The 23,639-nt window shown below is 51.5% G+C and overlaps 1 protein-coding gene across 3 annotated transcripts in view; it reads left to right on the top strand.

The window, feature by feature from the left end:
* Positions 1-1,889: 1,889 nt before the first annotated feature.
* Positions 1,890-23,639, top strand: part of Znf185 (zinc finger protein 185 with LIM domain) — a 58,861-nt gene continuing 37,111 nt past the window's right edge. For 2 of the 3 annotated variants that reach the window (XM_042680421.1, XM_042680419.1), the window contains exons 1-11: positions 1,890-2,060; positions 15,977-16,056; positions 16,223-16,346; positions 16,728-16,793; positions 18,390-18,431; positions 18,517-18,594; positions 19,129-19,209; positions 20,164-20,247; positions 21,078-21,161; positions 21,489-21,530; positions 23,201-23,284. In XM_042680421.1, the coding sequence (XP_042536355.1) occupies positions 16,023-16,056; positions 16,223-16,346; positions 16,728-16,793; positions 18,390-18,431; positions 18,517-18,594; positions 19,129-19,209; positions 20,164-20,247; positions 21,078-21,161; positions 21,489-21,530; positions 23,201-23,284 (719 nt within the window). In that variant the 5' untranslated portion in view covers positions 1,890-2,060; positions 15,977-16,022. The remainder of the gene's footprint in view (positions 2,061-15,976; positions 16,057-16,222; positions 16,347-16,727; positions 16,794-18,389; positions 18,432-18,516; positions 18,595-19,128; positions 19,210-20,163; positions 20,248-21,077; positions 21,162-21,488; positions 21,531-23,200; positions 23,285-23,639) is intronic. The other variant, XM_042680420.1, reaches the window with a different exon arrangement.

The raw sequence follows: 23,639 nt of genomic DNA, 5'->3' as shown, positions 1-23,639 counted from the left end.
CCTTCCAATGTGATGACCCCTCCAAGAGGAGCCCCTTCCTTTCACGATCTCAATTTCCTATACTTTTCGCAAATGCTTCAGAGCTGCTGGGCTGGTCTCTATGACCCAGTGGTGAGTCAGATGAAGTCCTGAGCTCCCAATGCTCACTGTGCAGAACAAGGAAGGGTGTTAGCTACTGTCCTGAGAGGGAACTAAGGTAGTGCATAGAAGGAAGTGATCGGCTTGACTGGGTCACAGGCACGAGAGGGTTTGGAATACTTGAGTGAACACTTGAAGAGTAATTGAGTTCACTAGGCAGACTTGGGATACAGGAAGGGCAGTGGAGGAGTGTGGGCAGCTGAAGGTACAAGGAGACATGATATGTTTAGAAGACACAGAAGGCCACTGTGAATGTACTGTACTGAAGAAAAAGAACACAGTGGGTGGGCTTGCAGAGAGAGGTCATCCACAGCCAAATCCTTGGGTCATGTTCAGAACTTCAGCTTTGATCCCAAAAGCTATGGGAAGCAATCGAGACGAAGAGGAACATAGTGATATTCACCCATCTAAGTGTCTCAACTGATTTCGAGGCTGAAAAGCCAGCTAGGAGGCTGAGCCTGTGGCCATGGAGAGGAGTGGGTGGATTTGAGGGTCTCTGGGCTACAGACTCACACCACCCGAGTAAGGAGGACCTGTTGTGTTGGTTGGTCCATTCTTTTGATTCCTGGCTAATTCTCTGCCATTGCTTGGGCTGGCTTAAGTGTCCCGTCTTGTGGAGGGACTTCCTTAGCCTCACAGGTGGTGAGAGAGTTGGTGGTGGTAAATTTGTGTGTGTGTGTGTGTGTGTGTGTGTGTGTGTGTGTGTGTATGTGTCTGTCTGTCTGTGTGCTGGTAGTGGAGCTGGCACCTGCAGTCAGGGCGTAGGCATGGATTGGGCACTTTTTTTCCCCTCAATGCTGATAATCTATGGCTTAAGGCACAGGTCTACTTCCAGATTTTTAGTGGTTAATTGGAGATGTGAGTCTTGTGAAGTTGGACTAACTCCAAATGGTGATCCTCCTATATCAGCGTCCTGAGTAGCTGGGATTACAGGGTTGAACCGCTGGTCCTCAGTTTGGAGCTTCCTTTTGCTGCTCTGTCCATCGTAGCCCTCAAACCAGGACCAAGCCTGCCATCACAGGGACTGTTGAGCAGCTTAAATGAATGACATGTATCCCAGTGCATGGACTCTGGAGCCTGAATGTGTCTTCGAGTCTAGTGTGTGAGGTAGCCTTGTTTATTGTGTCTTGAGGGGGGCTGCACCCCTTTCCCTGCATAGCCTTCCAGGGTGTCAGTTGTCCTGGGCCTGATGCTGACAGCAGCAGCTCCCTCGCTGCTTTCCCCTCCCTCTCTGCTTCATAGACTTCCTGCATGATCTCAGCCACCAGTACTCCCGCCCCCTCCCTGCCTGTGTCTGGGATCTCCATCTGTAAAATGGATCTAGGCACAGTAGTTGACAGAATTGACCCGACAGCATCTGTGGAAGTCGTTGGCCCTGAGCCTGGGCCAGATTTCGGCAGGCGCGGGCAGGGGCGCCGCTAGGCAGTGGGGGCCCTTCACGTGGTGGAGGCTTCCTGGCCCGGGTACCGCGAGCCCGGAGGAATTTGCCTGGAAGTTTTCCACGCGGCGAAACCTTCTGGAGCTCTCTCTGGGTTCGGCGTGGGGAGCCCGCGCCTTGATTTCTCCCGCAGCCCCGAGGGGGCGGGGCTGGAAAGGGGCGGGCAGGAGGAGGACACTGGCGGGAGAATGTGCGGAATGTGCCAGGCGCATCTACCTACCCTAGGAGAGGGCAGAGGAAGGGGGCCGGACGAGGGGAGGGGCGAGGGGCGAGGCTCCGGGCAGCCGGAGAAAACCTGTTTGTTCTCCTGCGGGTGAGCCCAGTCCGGGCCTCCTCGCCTCCCCGAGCGCTCCCCGCTGCGTCCCGCTCCCAGCAATCGCCGCCACCTCGGTCTGGCCAGGTCCGGCACTGCCCACTCGAGGGAGCCTACGTCCGGCGCCCGCCCGACCCTCCGCGGGCCCCACAAGCTGGGCACCTGTTCCAGGTAGGGCTGTCGACTCGCCGTCCCAGGCAGCCAGACGGGGAGGCAGCGAGGGCCACGCACCCATCCGTGTCCTGCAGGATACAACTCGGGACATCAGTTCTCTCACCCATAAGTCCTTACTTCTCCAGGGAGGGGGCAGGGTGACCCTAGTACTGATTGCTTCGAAATTCAGGGAGTCTGACCCCCCCACCCCCCACCCTCCACCCCGCAGCACTCTTATGTCCATTTTCGAGATGAGAAATCTGAACTGGCTGGCTCACCTGGAGCAACTCCTCACTGGTTCAGAACCTATGGAAGAGGAGTTGATGGGGGTTTGTGAGGAACATGTGCTGGGCACAGGGCGATCTCAGGGAGGGCCACGGGAAAGGAGTTGCTTGTGCTCAGACAGAAGGCGCCGAATCAAGTGTCACTGTGGTGCTATCAAGGCAATCTGCAGCACACAGGCTCTGTGGCTGGATTGTTTTGATGGGGGCAGGGGGAGCCAAGAGCCTTGTCCTCTTTGGAAAGTCAGAGTGATACCTTGCCTCACATAAAGGCTGAAAGCTCAGATCCTGCTGTTTGCTCTGCTACTTGCAAGCTTGGAGGCACCTGGGCAGCTCCACTGGCCCAGAGAGATAATATGCCAGGCAGCCTATCACCAGAACTGCTCTGAGCAGGGATAAGGTAGGTGGTGGGATTGTGCCTGGGCTTTAGGACCGAGGAGATGTGTTCACCTATAGCATTTAGTCTTAGCACTGTGGAAGGTAATGAAGAAACATCTCAGGATGGAAAAAGACAGAGACAGACAGGGAAGGAGGAAGACAAAGAAAGACAGAGACACACAGAGGGAAGGAGGAAGGCAGAAGGCCTTTCCTGCCCAATCCAGCACTGATCAAAGTTTCTGACACCTGGTATTACTCTTGCCATGGTCTCATGGCTCTTTTGACTTCTGCCTGCAGCCAGGAAACAGGGGTGGTTGATCTAAACGTAAACCTAAATGAAGCTTTAGGGTAAAGGACCCTCTATCTGTTTGTATGTGTATGTGTCTGTCTGTGTGTCTGTGATGTGTGTGTGCACGCACATGTGTGTCTGTGCATGCACACACCTACACAGAGCTACAGAACCAAGTTGAGGATGTTCAAGTGCCTTCCCAGGGCCTCAACTGTCACATCTGGGAAAGCAGGGTCAGCTTTGGTGAGCAGAGCACAGGTGCATTGACAAAGGGACAATGTTCTAGAGGGCTTGGTGCTTGTATCGTTCCCCTCATTGTACCCCAGCACATTCACTCGAACATGAAAAAGAATAAAATCATCTCACTTGCCCTACCTTGCCCTCTTTGCCATTGCGGCTAGCAGAAGGCACCCAGTGCAGCACCCAGCACACTGCCAGTGCTCAAAATCTGTTCTTTCTGTCCTCTGGACACTCAGCACGTATGGTACTGCAGCTCTTGGAAGTAGAAAACATTGGACTCTTCCCCTGGACCAGGGAAGCAACTCTGGCTAAAAAGCTAAGGGCTGACTTCCTGGAAGAAGAAGACTTAGAAGCAGGATCAGAAGCTCAAAATCTGCCAAATCAAGGCCTACACATGGTTTGGAGTTGCTTGACTCTAGCTTTCACTCATTCCTGAAAAGCCAAAACCAATTTTTCTTAGTCTCCAAAAATGTTCCTGTGAGAGCCAGACAGTGCAGGCTGGAAGAGAAAGCCTCGTGCCTGGCAGGGAGGAGTGACAGGAAGACAGATAAGCTACTTTGTAAGGAGCTGAATGGTAATGGCAGCAGTGATTGCTTGTCACTGGGACAAAGCGCTCTGGATTAAGGGCAGTGGTCCAGCGCAGCCAAAGCTGTACCTCAGCCTCACTCAGGCTGCTTTGCTTTCCCATCTTCTGTCTCACTCCCCCTGTTATAGCCTTCTGAGATCTTGCAGAGCAGGGATTCTGGCCTCCCCGTGCTGACTCCAAAACCTGGTGAAAGGAAGGCATCCACACCTGTTCCCCTCAACGGTCTTCAGTTGCATGCCAAGAAAACACCCGCAATTCAGGGTTTGATCCATTGTGGAAGTTGGAAGCCTGCTCTTCTTTCCCACTCAAGTCTCCCCAAGTGACTGATTCCATAGGTGTGAATGCCGCCTCAAGGCACAGCCTGTAATGTAGCAGGCCACATGGCACACAGTGGGCCTCGCTGAGCACTAAGGCCGCATTCATTACCATTCCCCAGGTGGTATGGGGCAAGAGCAGTGCCATGGAAGAGGAAAGCTTGTCTCCAGGTCTGTGGAACTCAGAGAAACGTCTCAGCTGCCACCCTAGGCCTTTGGGTCCCCACAGTTGGGACAAAGGGTTTTGCATTCATCCTCCCTGCACCCACAGACAACTGGCTGATGGCAGAACAGGGCAGTGCACTAGGGACTGGCAGTCAAGAAGGAATGAATTGTCCAGCATCTTGCTCCTAGTGGGGGATGTAATAGGTGAGGTTAAAGATGAAGAGGACAGCACCAGAGGTTATACTAGATTCAAAGGAAAGCTCAGCTACCATGTAGCTGTGTGCAAACCCGAGTGTGCCACATGACCTCAAGAATGCTTGGGTTTCCTACTTGTATGAAAGCAGCTGGGTGTCTAGCTCAGAAGCTTAGGGGGAACCTCTTTCAGAAGCTGGTCAGGATGCACACTCCCTCCCACCCCTGAGGAAACGAGTTTGAAAATCCTTGATAGCTGCATGAGTGGTGCAGATAGTTTCATCATACAGTCCTTGGTGCTTAGGCCGAGTTCCCATGTCAACAAAAGTCTGGTTTGTTTTCTTTACTTGTTTCAAAGAACTCCTGTAACTTCCCACTGCTGACACATTGCCTCCTTTCTGATTGGGGTTATCGGGGGTCATTTTTCCTGAAGGGAAACTGAGGCACAGAAAGGGACTTGCTCTGGTCCTTTTTGAGGATGTGGAATGGAGTTTTTGATGTTCATTGAAGCATTTAATGGGCATTTTCTGCTCGCTTTGCTTGCTGGGATGGCTGGGAACCGAGAGGGCAGACAGGGAGGTGGGAGGGGCCAGGGCTAGGTGGGAAAAGAGAGGAGAAAATAAAAGGATCAGAGGTCCTGTACGTGTCCTTCCCCAGGGCCCGTGACTACACTGAGATTCAGAGGTGAGGAGGCAGAAAGGAATCTGGAGCTTAGGCAGATGTCCCAGGGGGATTTAGTTTCTGGAGGGACCCAGAGGCCACTTTCAGGAACACAGTCTGGGAACAGGCTGCCTGGAGCACCGCATGGGCAGTTCCCCAACCATGCCTAATGCCTGCTGTGTTGCCCCTCTTTCTGCAGAGCTTGTTCTTGAGGTTACTGCTGGTGGCTTGAAGTGGCTGTGGACCTCTGGAGCCACACCCCAATCAGAGGGGAAGACCTGGGCCAGTGCTGAGCAGACCCCCAAGCTGCTGGTGGTCCCTGGCCTTGGACACGTTTGTGGGTCCATGTCAGGCACTTAGGTCCAGCCTCCTTGGTGTGGTCCCTGTGATCGCTGGCTCCGCATGCCACTTTCTGATGACTAGGTCACTTTCCCCGAGAGCTTGATGTGGCAGAGTTGCTAGGGAGAGAGCAGGCACAAGAAGGGGATCCCTGCAGAAAATGCTTACATCAGACCCCGCCTGGTTTAGACTGGAACAGAAAACCACAACACAAACCAAAAAGCAGGACTCATTGCACCATTTCTGCCCGGGTGAGCTCCTACTCATTTTCGCATACTTTAGGACCAGAGCCAAGGGCGCCTCCTTGGGAAATGCAGCGCTTTGGCAGGGCCACAGGGCCGTTCTCCCCTCCTCTGGCTCCTGGCTCCTCAGCTCTCCCCAGTACCCAGGCCAGCTGTTAGCTTTCCATAAATGCTTGTTGCAGAAAGGAAAATGTGACCTTGGGCAAATACTTTCTCCTTTCAAGGCCTCCATCTCTTAGTGAAAAGTAATGGGGGATAGGGATGATAGTAGGAAGGGAGGGACTAAGAGGACTCTGAGTTGGAGCTGGACAGGAAAGTGAGAAAGGGCTGGAGCCGGGGGGGGGGGGGAGTGGGGGAGGCAAGGAAGCCCTGGGAGAGAAGGAGGCTGTAGTCTTGCCTCCCAGATCTAGGGTGAGGTTTCATCTGGATGCTAGAGGGGCCTCTGGGTAGTCCTTACCTTTTGATCTTCACCTCTAAGATAGACCTAAAGCAGTTGGCTTTGGCCAGTGTTACTCAGTCCTACCCAGAGGTGGCAGCAGTGAGGTTGCAAGTGACATTCCTGGGCATGGGAGGGAGAGAGAGAGAGGGGAAGGTGGGGTGGGGTAGGCCCCACAATTTCTAAACTTCTTTTTGTGCCAGTCCTAGTGCTTGAACTCGGGGCCTGTGTACTGTCCCTTAGCTTCATTCCACTCAAGGCTACTGGTTTCACCACTTGAGCCACAGCTCCACATCTGGCTTTTTTTGGAGATAACAGTTGCACAGACTTTCCTGACTAGTTTGGCTGTGAACTGTGATCCTCAGTGTCAGCCTTCTGAGTAAGATTATAGGCATGAGCATTCAGCATCTGGCCCTGAACCCCTTTTGGTCCCCTTTAAGCTGCCTTATCTACAGATGGTGGTAGCATCTCTGTACGACTGAGACCTTGGTTCACAAACTGCAAAAACTATTGTGCGGTGAGGGATGCACAGGTTACCAGAGGCTGGAGGAGCCCCTGAGTTCCTCAGGGTCCTTTCTCATGGTACAGCCGATGAGGTGAGATGGTGATAGCACTGGGATTCGCTCTTGGAGTCCTGTGGCCTCACCCAAACCCCTCCACAGAGGCGCTTCAGAAGGCTCGTCCCAGCATCCTTTGCTGGTCTTTGAGGCCACACCACTTCTGAAATGATCCAGTCTCCCCTAAGCAACTGCTTGTGTTCAGTTTACTTAGAGCCAGAAAATGGATAGCGGGGAGCCAGGTAGAAGCCTTGTGCCCCAGGAGTGGCAGGGGGCCATGGCCGCCTTTCCCCCTCAGGCTTCAGCTCCCCACCATCTTGGGAAGGAGCTGGCTTGCTTCGAAAATCTTCCTTCCATGGTCCCTTCAGCAAGACGCCGAGAAGTCTAGAATCTGGGGTGTTGGGGTGGGATGGCGGGAGGTGAAATTCCAGACTTTCATGCAGAAGTCATTTACCTGTAAAGCACATTTACAAATACCACCCCCCCCCCAATACTAGTTCTTTTTCCATATTACATTTTTTCCTCAGCAACCAAAGTCTCTTCCAGCTCTTTTTTCCATTTGGTGAGCCTCCTTCCTGCTGTCTTGTTGGCCTCTAGGCAGGAGCCTCAGGGACTGGACTATCTCAAGCAGGTCGTGAGCTCCTGCAAGAAGGGAGGCTCGTGTAGCTCCTGGGAGGTATGTGCTGAGCAGCAAGTTAGGGGGGGCAGCGGGGGACAGACGTGATCCAGCTGTTCCGCCACTGCTCTGCTGGGCCTAGCCCTGTCTAAGGCCTCTAAATCACTTTTTTATGCCAGTACTGGGCTTTGACTTCAGGACCTCATGCTTTTGCTTGGCTTTTACTCTCAAGTCTGCCACTCTACCACACTTCTCCTTCTAACTTCTTGGCAGATAATTGGAGATAAGAATCTCATGGACCTGCCAAGTGCCAGTGGCTCACGCCTGTAATCCTAGCTACTTGGGAGGCTGAGATCTAAGGATCACGATTCAAAGTCAGCCCAGGCACGAAAGACGTGAGACTCTTATCTCCAATAAACCACTAGAAAACCGGAAGTGGTACTGTGGCTCAAGTGGTAGAGCCCTCGCCTTGAGCTGAAGAGCTGAGGGGCCCTGAGCTCAAGCCCTACGACTGACACACACACACACACACACACACACACACACACACACACACATACACACACAAACACACACAAAGAGTCTCATGGACCTGTCTGCCCAGGCTGTCTTCAAACTGCAATCCTCATATCTCAGCCTCTCAGCCTCCCAAGTAGCTAAGATTACGAGTATAAAGCACTGGAGCAGGTGGGGACAGTGTTAATGGTCCCTTTGCCTCCTTCTGGAAAGAAAGCAACCTGTCTAGTGATTCTGTTGAAATCCCAAGATATTGGGAATCCGAATTCTCAGATTCACAAGACCTGGACTAGGAGGCTGCATTATAAAATGGGACATTTCATCATGCCAGCCTTTTTGGCACAGAGAATCTGGCTGGCTGTTTGAGTGCTGGCTTAGGTCAGCCTGGGTCGAAACTCTGTGAGCCAAGTGCATTCCTTGAGAAAGAACTGGATGGGGATATCCAAGTACTCTGTGTGTGTGTGCGTGTGTGTGCGTGTGTGTGTGTGTGTGTGTGGTGGGAGGGACATTCCTCAGCCTGCCTTGCACTTCAGGCTGTGTACGCCCTAGTACCCTTTCCAGGCAAGCAGGTGGAATATCAGCTTGTCTTTATACTTCCTGCTGCAGCTGAGGAGGGGGTAGCCATAATGCAGCCAAGGTTTTCTCCCTACTATGCTAGGCTTTTGGTCCCACCCACCCAAAGTAGCACCCCATGGGGTCCTGTCACATGGGTGATCAGCAGAAGGTGCTGTTCTGAGCAAGAGGTTTGGGAGGGGAGCTATGGGAGCTGTCCCAAGCAGACTGGAGCTTCAGGGTTGTCTCCTAGAAGGGCCAGAAGGGGACTGATCTAGTGGTTGGAGGCTCCCTTGCAGGTTTTTTTTTTTTGTCGATTGTGGGGCTTGAACTCTGGGCTTGGGCACTGTCTGTGCACTCTTCAGCTTAAGGCGAGTGCTCTACCACTTGAGCCACAGTACCACTTTCGGTTTTCTAGTTGTTAATTGGAGATAAGAGTCTCACAGGTTTTCGTGCCTGGGCTGGCTTTGAACCGTGATCCTCAGATCTCAGCCTCCTGAATAGCTAGGATTACAGGTGTGAGCCACAGGCACCGGGCTCCCTTGCAGATTTTATTTACCAAATGTTTAGTCCTGTGCCCTTATCCAGGTGGAGAATCAAGGGCCCATGAGGAGAGACTAGGTGTCCCAAGGGTTAAAGAGCTGGGATGAGAATGCCTTCTCCTTCCTACATACCAGCCATCTTCTCTGAGATCCCTCCGTAAGCAGTGCCCAGCTGAGGGACTGGCACTGGCAGTATCCATGAATGTCTAGGGACTTGTTCCAGGGAAACAGAAGACTTTATCATCACCTTATCACTGTCCTCCTGACCAGATGGGAGCACTGTGTTTTTCCTGATGGGAAGGGGGAGTGTTAAGAGCCTGTCTCCCAACTATTTAACTATTTTGGGACTCTGCCTATCAGAGCAAGTTCTTGCCCCAAAGCTACATGCTTACAGACATCCTTTACCTAAAATATGGCCTGATGTCAGCAATGAATCCCTGGGTTGGGCAGGTCAAGTCTTGATGGCTCCTCCAGATGCTACTTGACACGTGCATTTGGCCACTGGGCTGCATGTTCTTGCTTTGCCTTGCCACAGAAAGCTCATGCCTGTGGTCTTGGGCCCAGCAGGGCAGAGGGCTAGCTGCCTTGCCCCTGTCTAACTGCTTGCTCAACCTCTGTAAGAAGCCATCCCATCTCAGCTGTAGCAGGGGGAATTCAGGAGGGAAAGGGCTCTTTATCCTACAGTGGGCTAGTGTGGAGGCAGCATTAGAACCAGAGTGAACACCCTGGGATGCTATCAGTCAGAGCCTACACCAACATAGATAATCAGAGCAGGTGGTCTTCCATGTCCATGTTTTCTGGGCTCCCACTCAGCATGGAACTAGAGGTCTGGGTTTGGGCAGTTGCAAGGTGATGTCTCAGTCTGAGGATTGCAACCTATCTTCCTAGACACTTCCTCTTCTTTCCATAAGTGACCAAGAGTGACATTGGACTGTGGCTGTATCCCTGGGCCAGGGAGCAGTGGGGCATGAGAGCTCCTCTAGGAAGGGAGGTGGCTCTCATGAGGAATCAAATGTGGGGGGTTAGGGTGCAGCAGGGGCTTGGACAAAATGTCCTGTCAGTTTCAGAGGCAGAGCACATCCCTGTGAAGTGCTTTTTCTTGGTGCTGGTCTTGGGGCTTGAATTCAGGGCCTTGTGCTGTCCCTATACTTTTTTTTTTTTTGCTCAAGTCTAGTGTTCTACCACTTAAGCCACAGCTCCACTTCCATTTTTTGCACATCATTAGAGACAACAGTCTCATAAACTTTCCTGCCCAGGCTGGCTTCCATCCTAAGATCTCAGCCTCCTGAGCAGCTAGGGTTAATAGTGTGAGCCACTAGCACTTGACCTACTTGTGTTTTTATCTCATTCTCCTTACTCATCAGCCAAGCATATGTGTCACATCTTCTAACCCCCTCAACATGGCTCCCTCTAGCCTTGAGTACTCTACATCCATTAGCTCTTCTGTACATTAGTGGGTCAGCTCTTGCTCTGACTTTACTCTGATGGTCCCTAACTCTGAGGTGCCTGGCTTGTTGTGGTCAGGAAAACACAGGCTTTTCGCAGGCCTCTCTCATTCCCTCCTTATTTCTATCTGTCCAAGACACTGATATGGAAGGTGTTAGGGAAGCCAGGCACTAAGCACATTGATATGGAAAGTCCCAAAGTACCAGAAATTTACTCCCAATCAAGGTAGAAGTGGAAGTCATGGTACGGAAAAGGTCCACAGAATGGATGATCTGACTAGACGGGTGCTTGTGTGAACCATTTGGAGATTAGGACCCCGCCATTATCAAAGTACCCAAGTCACAGCATGGAAAATTCCAGACAGGGTCACCTGCTCTAATTTGGGTGCATCCTGCAAGAAAGAGGCTCTATGAGCAGGTCCATGGACTTGGTGGCTCTGCACTACATTACAGATGAGGAGACCTAGGTTCAGAACCAGGAACTTCACAGCTGTGTGACAACACTTTGGGAAGAAGAGCAGAGTTGTGAGCAGAGGTCACAGCCTGTAAAAGAATATTTGCCTTCAGGCTGGGCCACCTCCGATATCAAAGCTGATGGACCAGGATGACTTAAGTTCGTGGAAGGAACCCCAATCCCAGCAGTTTGCTCTTGAACTTTTTCAGATTCGTGGATCTCAGGCACAAGCCTGACAAAGGTAACAGAAGGCAAGCTGCTCAGCAAAGTGGAGGCCTTGCTCTTCTTCAGTCGATTTCGGGAGTAACATGCTGATAAGTCTAAGCAGCTGGCAAGTCGGGGGGCATAGTCAGGCTACTAGGGCTGGCCCCAGTGCTCAGTTTTGGAGGAGAAAGGAGAGGTGGCCGGTAGTGGGTGTGCCCAGATCCTGTCCGTTTACACCAGGAGCGTAAGATGCTGTCATGCATGCGGTTAGCAGGGCTCCTATATGGACCACAGCTCAAATCTTTGGGAGTATGGTCCTGGGCCAGCCCCTGACCTATCCTGGGTTCATTTGGTCATGGTGAAGCAGGAATGAAATTGTAGTTAATGCCTGTGGTTTGCAGCTGTGCTGCCAGGCGTCCGTGTCCTGTTCTCTGGACCTCAATACAGAGTGCTGACCTGGCTCGTGGGATGTACTGTGTGATGGAGGCCAGCTTTGCTAGCACTTCCCAGGGCCCCATGTGGCCTAGTGCCAGGTCTTCTTACAGCATGGCTTGGAACTGGCGGCAGCTGGAGAAAAGCAGAAAAGTCTGAGGCAGACTGTAGATGCTTCTCCCAAGGCTGACTGACTCTATACTTGCTATTTTTACCCTAAGTGCAGAGAGAGCAGGTCCTGGGGGAATAACTATAAGGCCATAAATATTTTGTGGGCCATACACATCTGTGCCAGGGACCTCACTATCCTGCTTCCCCCCGTTCTGTTTATATGAAGGCAGAAGCGCCTGAGGCTGTGCTGAGCACATATGCCCACAGAGGACAATACTCATCAGTCTGGACACCACACTTTATATTTTCTAGATGCAAACCTCACAGGCAGGGAGTTCTCGTTGTCTCTTTGAGTACTTTGTTTTCTGCATAGAGCCTGACTTACCAAGGTTTGTGGAGCTTGCCCTGAGAGTGTGTGTGTGTGAGTGGTGTGTGTGTGTGTGTGTGTGTGTGTGTGTGTGTGTGTGTGTGTGTGTGTTGTACAGGGATTCCTCCTAACCTGATCAGTGCTTCTGCTCTAAGCAGGGAACAGATCCTTTAGTGGGCCACGTGTGCACTGTTTTTCAGCCATCTGTCCTAGTTTGTGTCCCTTGCACATTGGAGCAAAGAATGTGGCTTCCTCCCTCAGGGATATTTCTACTGCTTCTCTTGCTGTCATGACCTCACTGTTGGATCAGGCTCCAAAGGCACCTGCCTCAAAGTCTGCAGGTGCTCAAGTTCCTTCTATAACATTGTGTTGTATTTTCGTGCTCCATGTGCATCTTCCCATGTGTTTCAAATCATCGCTAGATTTCTTATAATACAATGGCATTGCTATGCGAATGGTGGTTATTCTGTGCTGTATAGATGCAATTTTTTAGTACTTTTGATCTGAGGTTGGTTAAATCTACAGGTGTGGAAACAGACTATATAGAAAGACATGTTAAATTATAGACACAGATATAGATATTTGTTGTTATTTTTTTCTGGGGGGGGGTCTGGTCGTGGGGCCTGAACTCTGGGCCTGGGTGCTGTCCCTCAGCTCTTCAGCTCAAGGCTAGCACTCTACCACTTGAGCCATAGCGCCACTTCCGGCTTTTTTCTTTTTGCTTATGTGGTGCTGAGGAATCGAACCCAGGGCCTCAGGCATGCAAGGCAAGCGCTCTACGACTGAGCCACCTTCCCAGCCTCAGATATAGATATTTGTATAATTTGTATAATTTGAAATAATTACATAGTGTGTGCTTGATTGGATTGGCCATACTATGTTTAGTATGACTGTTGGGCTTCTAGATTATTCCCTTGGAAACACTAGGGAAACATCAGGAGGTGAGTGAGACATGGGGGTGGATATGGAAACGTAGGATTAGAGTCAATGAATGCTATTGGCAGGAAGGACAGATGAATGCAGGATGACCAGGAAAAAAGTTGCCCCGGTGCTGTTGGCTCAGTCCTGTAATCCTAGCTACTCAGGAGGCTGAGATCTGAGGATCATGGCTCAAAGCCAGCCCGGGCAGGAAAGTCTGTGAGACTCTTATCTCCAATAAAAACCACTAGAAAACCGGAAGTGGTGCTGTGGCTCAAGTGGTAGAGCGCTCGCCTTGAGCTGAGGAGCACACAGACAGAGCCCAGGCCCAGAGTTCAAGCCCCACAATCGACAAAAAAAAAGAAGTTATCTCAGCCTGAACCCAGAGGGGAGATGGGAGAGTATGGCAAAGTGAAAAAAGATGGCAGCTCTCTGGCTAAGACTTAGAAGCTAACCCCACTTGTCAATCCACCTGATTAAGACGGATCAACTTAAAGGTTGTTTGTTTTTTATTCCAAAGAGCTGCCCTACTCTTCAATCTACTCTAGCAGTGATTTTTTTATTTATTGTCTTATCCAAAAAGAAACTGGACTTCTGAAATGCAGCCTGTTCCGAGAGAAAGAGAGAGAGAGAGAGTAGCCCATGCAGAAGTATCAGCCCTGGTGTTTATCTGCTCCTGTCCCTGCCCCTTTGGCCTGGGAGTTGCCAATGGCCTCTCTGCTTATGTCATTCTGCACATGTATAAGTCTATATTGATTTGAGAAATAGCTTATGTGCTTCAGATTTGACAGAAGACTTCTAGGCAGCATGGCCATTAAGTCTATCAAGGGAATCTGAGGAGCTCCTGAGTCTCATGCTGGGCCTGGGATGGAATTCATGTGTGCAAACCAATGGCCACAGCCTCTGAGGTCCTGAAAAGGAAGAATGTCCTTGAGGTTCCCTGAAGAAAGTAAGCTAAATCAGCAAGAACAGCCTGACAGGGTTAGAAAGACCCTGTGAGATCAAGTAGTACGAGGTGTTTGCTTGCAGGTGTGGAGTTAAAGCCCAGAGAAAGCAAAGGACTCTCGCAAGTTCTCCAAGTAGCACCAGGAGACCAACGACCAAGATCTCAGGCTACCTGGGCCTGACTTTACCCGTGTGCCCCAGCCTGTAAGGCCACTCCCCAGGAGTCCAGGATAGAGACAGTTGGGTAATTGGGCCTATGCAGCTGTAAGATCACCTGTGGAATGAGATCTTGACAGCAGTCTGATGTGGCAGCTGAGTTCAGTGCAGGGGCTGGGCATGCAAGACTCCCATCTTCCATGATGAGGTGCCGTTCCTGGCATGCAGCGGGTTTGGGCTGCCTGGACTGCTCATTTGGTGCAGTTTATGGGAGAGCCAGCTCTTGCTGACGTGGCTAATTTGGTTTGGTCTTGGCCCCTTGCCCTGCCCCTTTTAGTGTGCCCCTGACTTCCACACATGTCCAGGCTTTGCCAGCTGGCAGCAGTACAGAGCTGGCAGAGCCTAGCCCCGGAGGGGCCCACAGGGTGGCAGCCCCTGGGGAGAAAAGCTGTTCCTTCCTCAGAACTGTGCTAGCACAGCCCGGCCCCTACTTCTCACCTGCTGACCCCTCTGAGCCTCCCAGGTCCTCTTTTGAAAGCACTCTAGACAGCGAGTAGACCCACATCCTAGACCTTTGGTATCCTTGCTGCTCTGAGTCACTCCCAGTCTGGAGGACAGGTGGACAGCCCTCGAGTTGTGAGGGGCTCAGAGACCAGCATGGCCCACCCCTTGCTGCCTTTCCCCCACCCTGCAGGGCACAGAGGAGGCAAGAGGAAGAGCAAAGGAAAACGCTAATGTGGGGCCTGACCAGAACTTCACCCTCATCTGGTCCTGCTAAGAGTTAGCAGTGAGTCTCTAGGCTTTCCTCACTGGAAATGGAGCCAAGCCTAAACCAAAGAGAGCTGCATTACCCCAGACCATTTAACTACGGACCCTCCCTCTTCCAGCAAAGTTGAGAGTTACTGCTACTTGGCTCCTGACCAATTGTCCAATCATCTTTCCTGTCCTCACAGAAATCCTGAAAGTCAGACTCCTAGTCCCATTTTACGAATGAAGAAATGAATCTGAGACTGCCTGGAGAGATTGTCTGACCTGTCCAAAGTCCATCAGACAGCTACTAAGGGTCACAAAAATGGTCCAGCCCCAAAGCAGCTGATTCCTCAAGCCCTGTCCTCCCCACATGCGTGGAAGTCAGGCCACCTGATTGCCCTGAGACCAGCTCCAGTTCCAGTTGGACTGTCTTAACCCCATGCCAGTCTCCAAGACCCTGCAGAGGCTCCCTTGCTGCCAGCAGTCTCCCCCACACTACCAAGGGTACAGAATGAGGTCATTGGCACTCATTAGGAAGTTCATGCTTGGCCCCAATCAGTGATTTACTTGAATAGACAGTTCCTGACAGCTTGAGAGCTCTGTGCCCTCCAGGTGAGCTGTCCCATGCAAACAGGTAGCGGTGTCACTCCCCAGTGGTAGGTACAGTGAGTGCTTGCTCCCTGGCCTTCGGCCTCCAGTCAGGACTCCACCAGTCTTTGCCATCCCCCATGGCAAAGGAGACCGATTGATCTTCTTGTGCTAGGAATGACTTAGTGACTCTATGAGTCTTCTTTCTGTTACTGAGGCTGGGAACTTTATAAAGAAAAGATTGGGTTCGCTTACAGTTCAGGAGGCTGGCATGATGTGGGCATGCAGTTTGGCTCTGCTGAGTGTCTCTAGGCTGATGACATCACAGTAGCAGCACAGCATGTGAGAGGATGAGCTCACACAATGAGATAGGAAGCCAGAAAGAGACTGAGGCCTGGCCAGACTCACGCCTTGATAACAACTCTGCCATGTGAAGTAACTAGAGTTCCATATGAGCTACAATTCATTCCCACGGAAATACCCTCACTGTGGGTAAGCTTCACCTGTTAAAGGTCCCGCCACCCCTTACTATTGTCACACTGGGAAACCAAGTTTCCAACGCATGAACTAGGGATTAAGCCACATCCCAACTATAGAAGTGACCCACAAGCCATCGCAAACATATGAAGTTACTAACATATGTTTGCCTTTGTCCCCAGGAGCTACAACTGAATCAACTGAGAAGGAAACTGTGCAGCAAACACCATGAGTATCTCAGCTCTGGGAAGCAGCACCAAGGGTGAGCTTAGGCTTCTAGGTGCTCTACTTGTCTTGTTCCACATAACCCCACAAGGGCCATGAACGCTGCCCAGGCAGCAAAGGGAGGGCAAAAGAAAAGAAAAGAGGCTGCAGGGCCTTGGGGCTAGGGTTCCCCTTTTAAAGTTGTGTGGTCTTGGCCCTGCCAGGGAAGCCCCTGCCTCCAGGTGAGGAGGAGCGCAATAATGTCCTCAAGCAGATGAAAGTTCGAACCATCCTGAAAGGGGACAAGAGCTGGATCACCAAGCAGGATGAATCCGAGGGCCGCACCATGTAAGTTCAGGAGGGAGGACAGCAATGGAGTGGGGCTGTACAATCCATGGGGCCTCAGCCTTTTGGGGGGAGGCTGAGGGGCGCTTTCCCTTAGTGCTCACTCCAATCGTGACCATTGGCCAGTCAGAGATGATGGAGCACGGTGAAGGCAATCCAGCCAAGGGCAAGGAAGACCTAGAACAAGTCACAGAGCGGGAAAGCGCCCAGGTGCTAGGGCATCTATGTGCTCATGCACCAGTGGAGGAAGGTTGGGAAGGAGAAGGTGAGGTGGGAATGGTGGCATCCAGTAGCCTCTACAATGGAGGCCACGGGTGACAGGTGACGGATGCCCTTGGGGGCCAGTCTTTCACAAGGTCTCCTGCTTCTCCCCTCCCCCACCAGAGAGCTGCCTACGTGTCGGAATCGGGCCACATCCTTTTCATCACCTGGAGAGGTCTCCAAGGCCAGGTAAGAGGTGGTGTCCTGGAACTTTGTAGTACCCTGTAGGCGGGCACCGAGGACTCTTGGGAAGCAGAGAGAGTGGACCGTGCACAGGGGACACATAGAAGTCCTGAACTAAGCAGGGGCAGGAAAAACAACACTGAGTCTTTTGAAATCCATAAGGAAGGTGAGGCTTTTCTGCTGCGTTTCCCCCTAGGGAAAGGATCCACTCCCTAGCCTTGCAGTGCAGGAGTAATAGCACTGACTTCCCTTCTGGGCTATGGCTTCAGGTGGCCATGGGATAGAAATTATTAACAAGGCTGGGATTCTAAACTTGCCCTGCAGAAAAGAAGATCATATCTCTGAGGGTTCTCAGGTGATTTTGATTCACCGGTGACTCAGTCCTGCCTGTTGTCCTGACTGCTAAGCACACACAGCACTTAGCCTGCTGGGGGAGCCTTACCAGTTTGCTCCAACTGTCCCCCTAAGTTCAGACTCACAGCTGGCCACATGGAATTGGCCTGTATTTTAAGGCTTTTCCATCAGAAGTGTGGGCACATCCTGCTGGCATCGGGAGGCACTCTCCTGAATGACATGCTCGGTCCTTGTTCCAAACTGCTGGCAGTGGCATCGGGAAGGGGGGGTGTTGCAGGTGATGGTAGAGGCCGTGTGGCTCAGAGGGTAGATTCTAGTAACTTCAGCCTTGCTTAATGACTCAAAATTTCTACTCACTGCCAGATCCTTTGTTGGGCACACAGGGTATAGTATTCGTTGAGAACTAGATCCTCTCTCTACGGGCCCACATTCCTTCCGGGGACACGGGCTCAGCTCAAGTAAAGCGATATATCCTAAGGAGACAAGTGGGAATTAGGATGGGCAGCACTGGCACGGAGTCCTAGCTTCCTTAATGTATGACAGACATTCACTCATATGAGCCACCTGGCTCAAATGGGTCTCACTCTAAGTGTTGCTGCAGGTTGACGACCTTGTGAAAGACAGGGTGTGTGCGGATGAAGAATATTGGGCTTCTGCATTACCCTTTGCCCTGACCCCACTGCTCTAGCCCAAAGCCTTTCCGTTGGTGGACAGAGGGACTGTCTACCCGGAGTGTTTGTCTCCATATCCAGCTCTAACGAAGGTTTCTCGGAGGTGCCCTGATCTCCTGTCCCTGAGCCCAAACCTACACATTTTGGGGAACCTTTATCCTGAATTCGTTCAGTTGTGAGAGCAGACAGCAGGACGGTTGTGTGTAAGAAGAGCTGAGGAGAGCTCTCCTGCAGGAGCATAAGGACCAGGCAGACCAGGAACAAGCTGGACTTTGGGAGAGACACTTCTGCAGTAAATGAGCAGCCATAGAACACACATTCCTAGGCACAGGAGTCAGCGCCATGCTGGGCCTGGCCACAGAAGAGCTATGGCCGCTCTTCCTGGGAGAGACTGCGAGCAACAGATGGAGGGAGCACCTGGGCTAAGGGTATGGGGATGTCTGGCTCCCCTCAGTCTGCTATACTGCACACCCATAAGCCAATACCCTTTCATGCACTTGGGGACAGGATTTAAAAAAAAGATGATCTGAGCCTCTAAGGGAGGCTTCATTTCACTTCCTACCTCATTTTCTCACAGCAGGCCTCCAAACACAAGGGCTTCTTCTGGTTATATCATCCGGTAAGTGCCTGCAGATCCCTGCCTGCCTTCCCATGCCACTTGTGCCACCCCCTGACTTCTCAACAACATCTGGGCTCTCTTGCAGGGGAGTGTTCACCAAGCCCATAGATAGCTCGTCTCAGCCCCAGCAGAACTTTCCTAAGGCTAATGGAGCTCCAAAAAGGTATGTCTATTGGGGTACTGACCTATTGGCTGGAAGGAAGGCATGATCCCTGTCCAGATTCATGGCAGAGAGAGGGCTGTACCTCCTGCAAGTGATGGTGTGTGTGGGAAGATATCCTGACTGGCTCCCACAGCAGCCTGTGCAGTGTGGGGCAGAGGCATGAGGATGCAGCTGTGAGGAGCTGAGCCAGAGGTCCGCTGGCCCGACAGCTGACACTGCATATTCTGGGATCTTGGCTTTAGCCAATCAGAAGGCTGATGGGGCATATTATCCAAGCTCATGGTGTGAGGCACAACTGGGGCTCCATCAGAAAGGAAAGGCCAAGGAGCCTAGAGGACAGGAAGAAGGCACAGTGAATCTGTTGGCAAGAGGTATCTTTCAGGGATGACAGCAATGAGGAAAGGCTACCAGTCCTTCCTTTCCCCCCCTCCCCCCCAGCCATCTGTCACTCACGTGACTGTTGGGCTGTGTGAGTGAGTCTGGGAACAAGAGAGGGCCTGTGGATGGGTACATGGGAACTCTTTGCCTCTCCAGTGCTACCGGACTGATGGGAGCGGGTAATCCCCGCCCCTCCTCCTCTGGCTACAAGATGACCACTGAGGATTACAAGAAGCTGTAAGTATGCACTGTCAGACCCAAATTTTGAGCCCAATAATTGGGCCTACTGAGAGCGGTTAGACACTTGGCTCCAAGCAAGAGATGGGAAACCTACTCTCATAGACTTGACAACCCTTGCCAGTTGCACCTGGGATCTAGTGCCAACCAGAGTCCCATAACACTGGATAGCTATACATAGTGGTTTTATTCTTGTTTAATGTTTGAGGCAAAGTCTCCCTATGTAGCCAGGGCAGCATTGTACTCTGGATCCTCATGTCTCAGCCTTTTGCATGTGAGGTTACAGGCCTGCACTGCTATGCCTGGCTTCAGTGCATTTTTTGACCACAAAAACATTTCTAGGAGTGCAGGGATCTGGAGAAAGGACCATGGGCCATGGGCATGTGACTGTTATTGGTGGGCTATGTTTACTGGGCAACGTGCTGTATCGCTCTAAGTGTGAGGCTCTCAATCTGGGCTAGGCTGGCCTGAGAGCTTGATGATCCTTGAACTGTTTCTGGCCCTGGCAGCATATAGATATGAACAATTTTTTTGTCTCTATCGGACTTGTTTCTAAGATGTGAACCTTTCTAAGATGTGCCCCCTCCCTCAGGATTCCCCTTGGTATTCTTAGCAGAGGCCCCCACTTAGGAAAGGAGAATCAAAATAAAGCTATAAGTAGTACCTGTACTTCCCAGGGGCTTTATATTGCTGGTCCCTCATTCCCATCATCCAATGTTGTGGAGTAGATGGCCCGTCATTCTAGGGAAGTGGTGAGTTGAACTGGGTCTAGAGGGAATGGGATAGGGAAGAGTGCCCGCTCTCAGGAAGGAGGAAATGGTACAAGCTAAGGCCCAAGGGCAGCAGTAACAGCATACAGATGTCCAGAAGCAGCACCACAAAGAGTGGCAGGCTGTGACAAGGAGCAAGGGGGAGGCGGTAGGAGAGCCATGACTGCCTCTCCTCTACTCCCAGGGCACCCTATAACATCAGGCGCAGCTCCACATCAGGAGCTGAAGAGGAAGAGGTGCCGTTCTCTTCAGATGAGCAAAAACGGAGGTAAGGGTGGTGTCCCTCACGGGCAGGACAAGGGCCTGACTGTCCAGGCTGCTGACAGGAATTGCCCCAGTTGGGGTGACAGAATGTACCACACACAGGCCAGCAGTAAGTTCAGGGCGAAGCTTCATTTGTAGGTTCTTCAGGAGATTCTATCAGCTTGTTAGAAAGTGTCTTGAGAAAACGGAACAAAGATCTCTAGGATAGGGGCTGTGTACAGCACCCTCTACGCGTGTGTGTGTGTTGTGCCATGTGCAAAGTCCTAGCAGGCCCTACACTACACTCAGGAGGCAGGAACACGCTCTGGGATTTTGAATGTAACTTTACCCACAAACTGAGGCTCTGCTTTGGGTCGACATCTGGTCACCCATCTGTGGCTCTGCTGACCCATCGGTGGCTCAGGAGCATGGGAAAGGCCCTTTGCTGAAGGCCTGGAAGAATGACAATCATAGGGAAGGAACTACTGTACCTTGAGCCGGAATAGTGCAGGTGAATAATGCAGGAGCTAGCACCTACCTTGCATTGAATGCCTGCTTTGCAACCTGTTAGATTTGTGCTCTTAGGCAAGTCAATAGAGTCCCCTTAGGCCCAGTGAATGACAGAGAATAGATAGCACCCACGTGCCAAGGTGGGGCTGTCAGCATCCAGGGCAGGGCTGGGCACACACCGTGTGCTTGGAAGCAGTCCACATTTCTTTTGGAATGGTCCTTGCAGCAGATACCATTGTGGCTTCCTCCCTCACCCCCACGGGGTGGTCCTGACTCATTCTCACGACATCCTACACTACACTGGCACAGTGTGTCCACTTTACCATGTGTCCCATGCTGCTCCAGGTCAGAGGCTGCAAGCAGTGTAGTGAGGAAGACAGCCTCCCGGGAGCACTCCTATGTCCTGTCGGCGGCCAAGAAGACCACTGGGTAAGTGAGACAGCAAGGAGGCCCAGCAGGCCACATGTCTGCGCTCTGAGCCTGGCTTTGCTACCACCTGGCTCCATGCTCTGGAATACTTCCCTCTTCCTCAGGCCTCCAGTCCCTTTGCCTGGTGAAAGGTTGGGTTGTAAAATTCCCAAGAGCCCTCCTCCTGGGACCTTCTCAGCTTCTTGGCTGTGCTTTCTAGAAAATGGAGGGAGTCTCTCTGCCCCTCATGAGGGAAGCTGTGATTCTGGGTATAGGAGGGTCATCTAGAAATTTCTGGGGTAAGTGGCTGTGGTCACTGTCTATAGGCTCTGTCTGCTTCCTTTCCAGAAGTCCTACCCAGGAGATCCAGGCCCCATTTATTGCAAAGAGGTAAGTGTCATCAAGGAAAGCCATGGAAGTCTGTTGTTGCTGGCCATGGTAGAAGGCTGCCTGTCAGCAGGAGTGTGGGGAAACAGGGAAGGAGGGGTGGGGAGACAGGGAAGGAGGGGGGATTGTTGTCCCTGAGCAGGACTTGTGAAAGGCCAGTGGCTAATCAAGCTGGGTCCATGATTCAAGATGGTGCCACCACATTTCCCAGGCACTCTGACAATGTGTTGCTGTTCTCTTGACCTCATTTGTGTACCTCCAGACATAGTTGGGTCCAGAGGCTTGCTACTGAGCATCTCTGGCTAGCTAAGCTTCATGCCTTTGCTCCACCCATTGCCCAAGATCCATTAGGAAGTATCTCCCTTGACCCCAGCAAAAGTCTTCTTGCCTCTTATCATACACTCTGCTTTTACCCAGGACCAGAGCAACCAAGAGACATTCCCTGAGAAGTGACCATGACATTAGAAATGAGTCCTAAAGGGCAAACAGGATGTCAGGACATTCTAAGAGAGTGAGGGAGGGGTGTGATTATGTGAGATAGGTTCCGCTCTGGGTGAGGAACATTTTGGAGAGAGGCTGAAGAAACTTCTATGAACTTGAGTCTCTTAGGGACCTTTGGTTAGATGGACAAGGAAGGCCTTCGAGGGAAGGTTGTATAACAAGCTGAGAACTGAAGTTCAAGGAGGATCAGCATGCTAGGTGTTCTAGGCTGAGGCCCAGAGGATCAGAGGTGGGAATAGCTTGCTGTGTTGAATGACCAGAAAGGCTGATTAGAATATCACACGCATGGGGTAGTGACAACACAAAGTAAATGATAGAGAATAGTCTCACTGTGTCACTAACTGTATTTGGTTATTGTGGCTGCTGTCAGAAAATATCACAAATTGGGTGGTTTAAAACATCAGAATAGACTAGCTCCCAGCTATAGAGGCTAGAAGTCTTAAGTCAAGGTGCTGGTAGGGTTGATCTCTTCCAGATTCACCAAGGGAGAAAGCTTCTGGTGATGGCTAGCAATCCTTGGTGTGCCTTGGCCTGTACCTCACTTGTTCCAATCTCTACCACTGTGTTCACATGGCCATCTTTTCTCTGTGTGTCTGTGTCTGTCCAGATCTGCCTTGTCTTAGAAGGAAATCTGTCATTAGATTTGGGAGCCATTCTAATCCAATGTGACCTCATTTTACCTTGATTACATCCCCAAAGACCCTATTTCCAGATGTGATTGGAATCACAAGTTCCAAGGAACATGGATTGTGTATGTACCAGTACTGAGGCTTGAACTCAGAGCCTAGATGTTGTCCCTTAGTTTTTTTCCACTAAAAGCTAGCACTTTACCCCTTGAGCCACAGCTCCATTTCTGACTTTTTCCTGGTTAATTGGAGATAAATGTCTCATGAACTTTCCTGCCCGGACCACCTTCGAACTGCAATCCTCAGATCCTTCCTGAGTAGCTAGGATTCCAGGAGCGCACTACTGGTAGCTAAGTAAGGAACGTGAATTTTGTCAAGGTACTATTCAGCTGCCAATGCCATCCTTACCCTGAGCTGCAGGACCTGTGTTCCCCAGCCTGGACCACTTCATGATCACCTCATTTGGGCATCACTGAAAACACTGGAGCCAGTAGGCTCTGGGGCAACCAAGATGACCACAAGTGCCACTTTTCCTCTTGCCTGCAGGGTTGAAGTGGTAGATGAGGACGGCACTTCTGAGGGGAGCCGGCAGCCACCTACTCTGGCAAGACCCACTTCTGGCTTGAGCAGGTAATGAATCACTCATCTCTGCCACTCAGATGCTAGAGAGCCTTTGCTGGGCCTGGGTTCACTGTCCCCATGCGGCCAGTGGCAGAACGACAGGGAGCAGAAATCAGTAAGAGCTCATTTGAATGGATGTCCCAGGGCTGAAAAGAGCAAAACAGCCTGCCTCCAGGGAGGGAACGCGTGGTTCTTGTCTGTTTAGTACTTATCTGTGTCACCTTAACCCTTGCACGGCTGAGCCTCACAGTGGCAAAGCATCCCAAGAAAATGTACCAACTGGAGGGCTTCAGATGGCCAGCCACGGCTGCCATAGCGTGCTCTTGTTCAGCTTGCTCGTGGTGCTGCTACAAAGTGGCCAATC

Source organism: Dipodomys spectabilis, unplaced genomic scaffold (assembly GCF_019054845.1).
Source record: "Dipodomys spectabilis isolate Male_0828 unplaced genomic scaffold, ASM1905484v1 ptg000060l, whole genome shotgun sequence".
Taxonomy (NCBI): domain Eukaryota; kingdom Metazoa; phylum Chordata; class Mammalia; order Rodentia; family Heteromyidae; genus Dipodomys; species Dipodomys spectabilis.
This window is presented reverse-complemented; position numbering and strand designations above follow the sequence as displayed.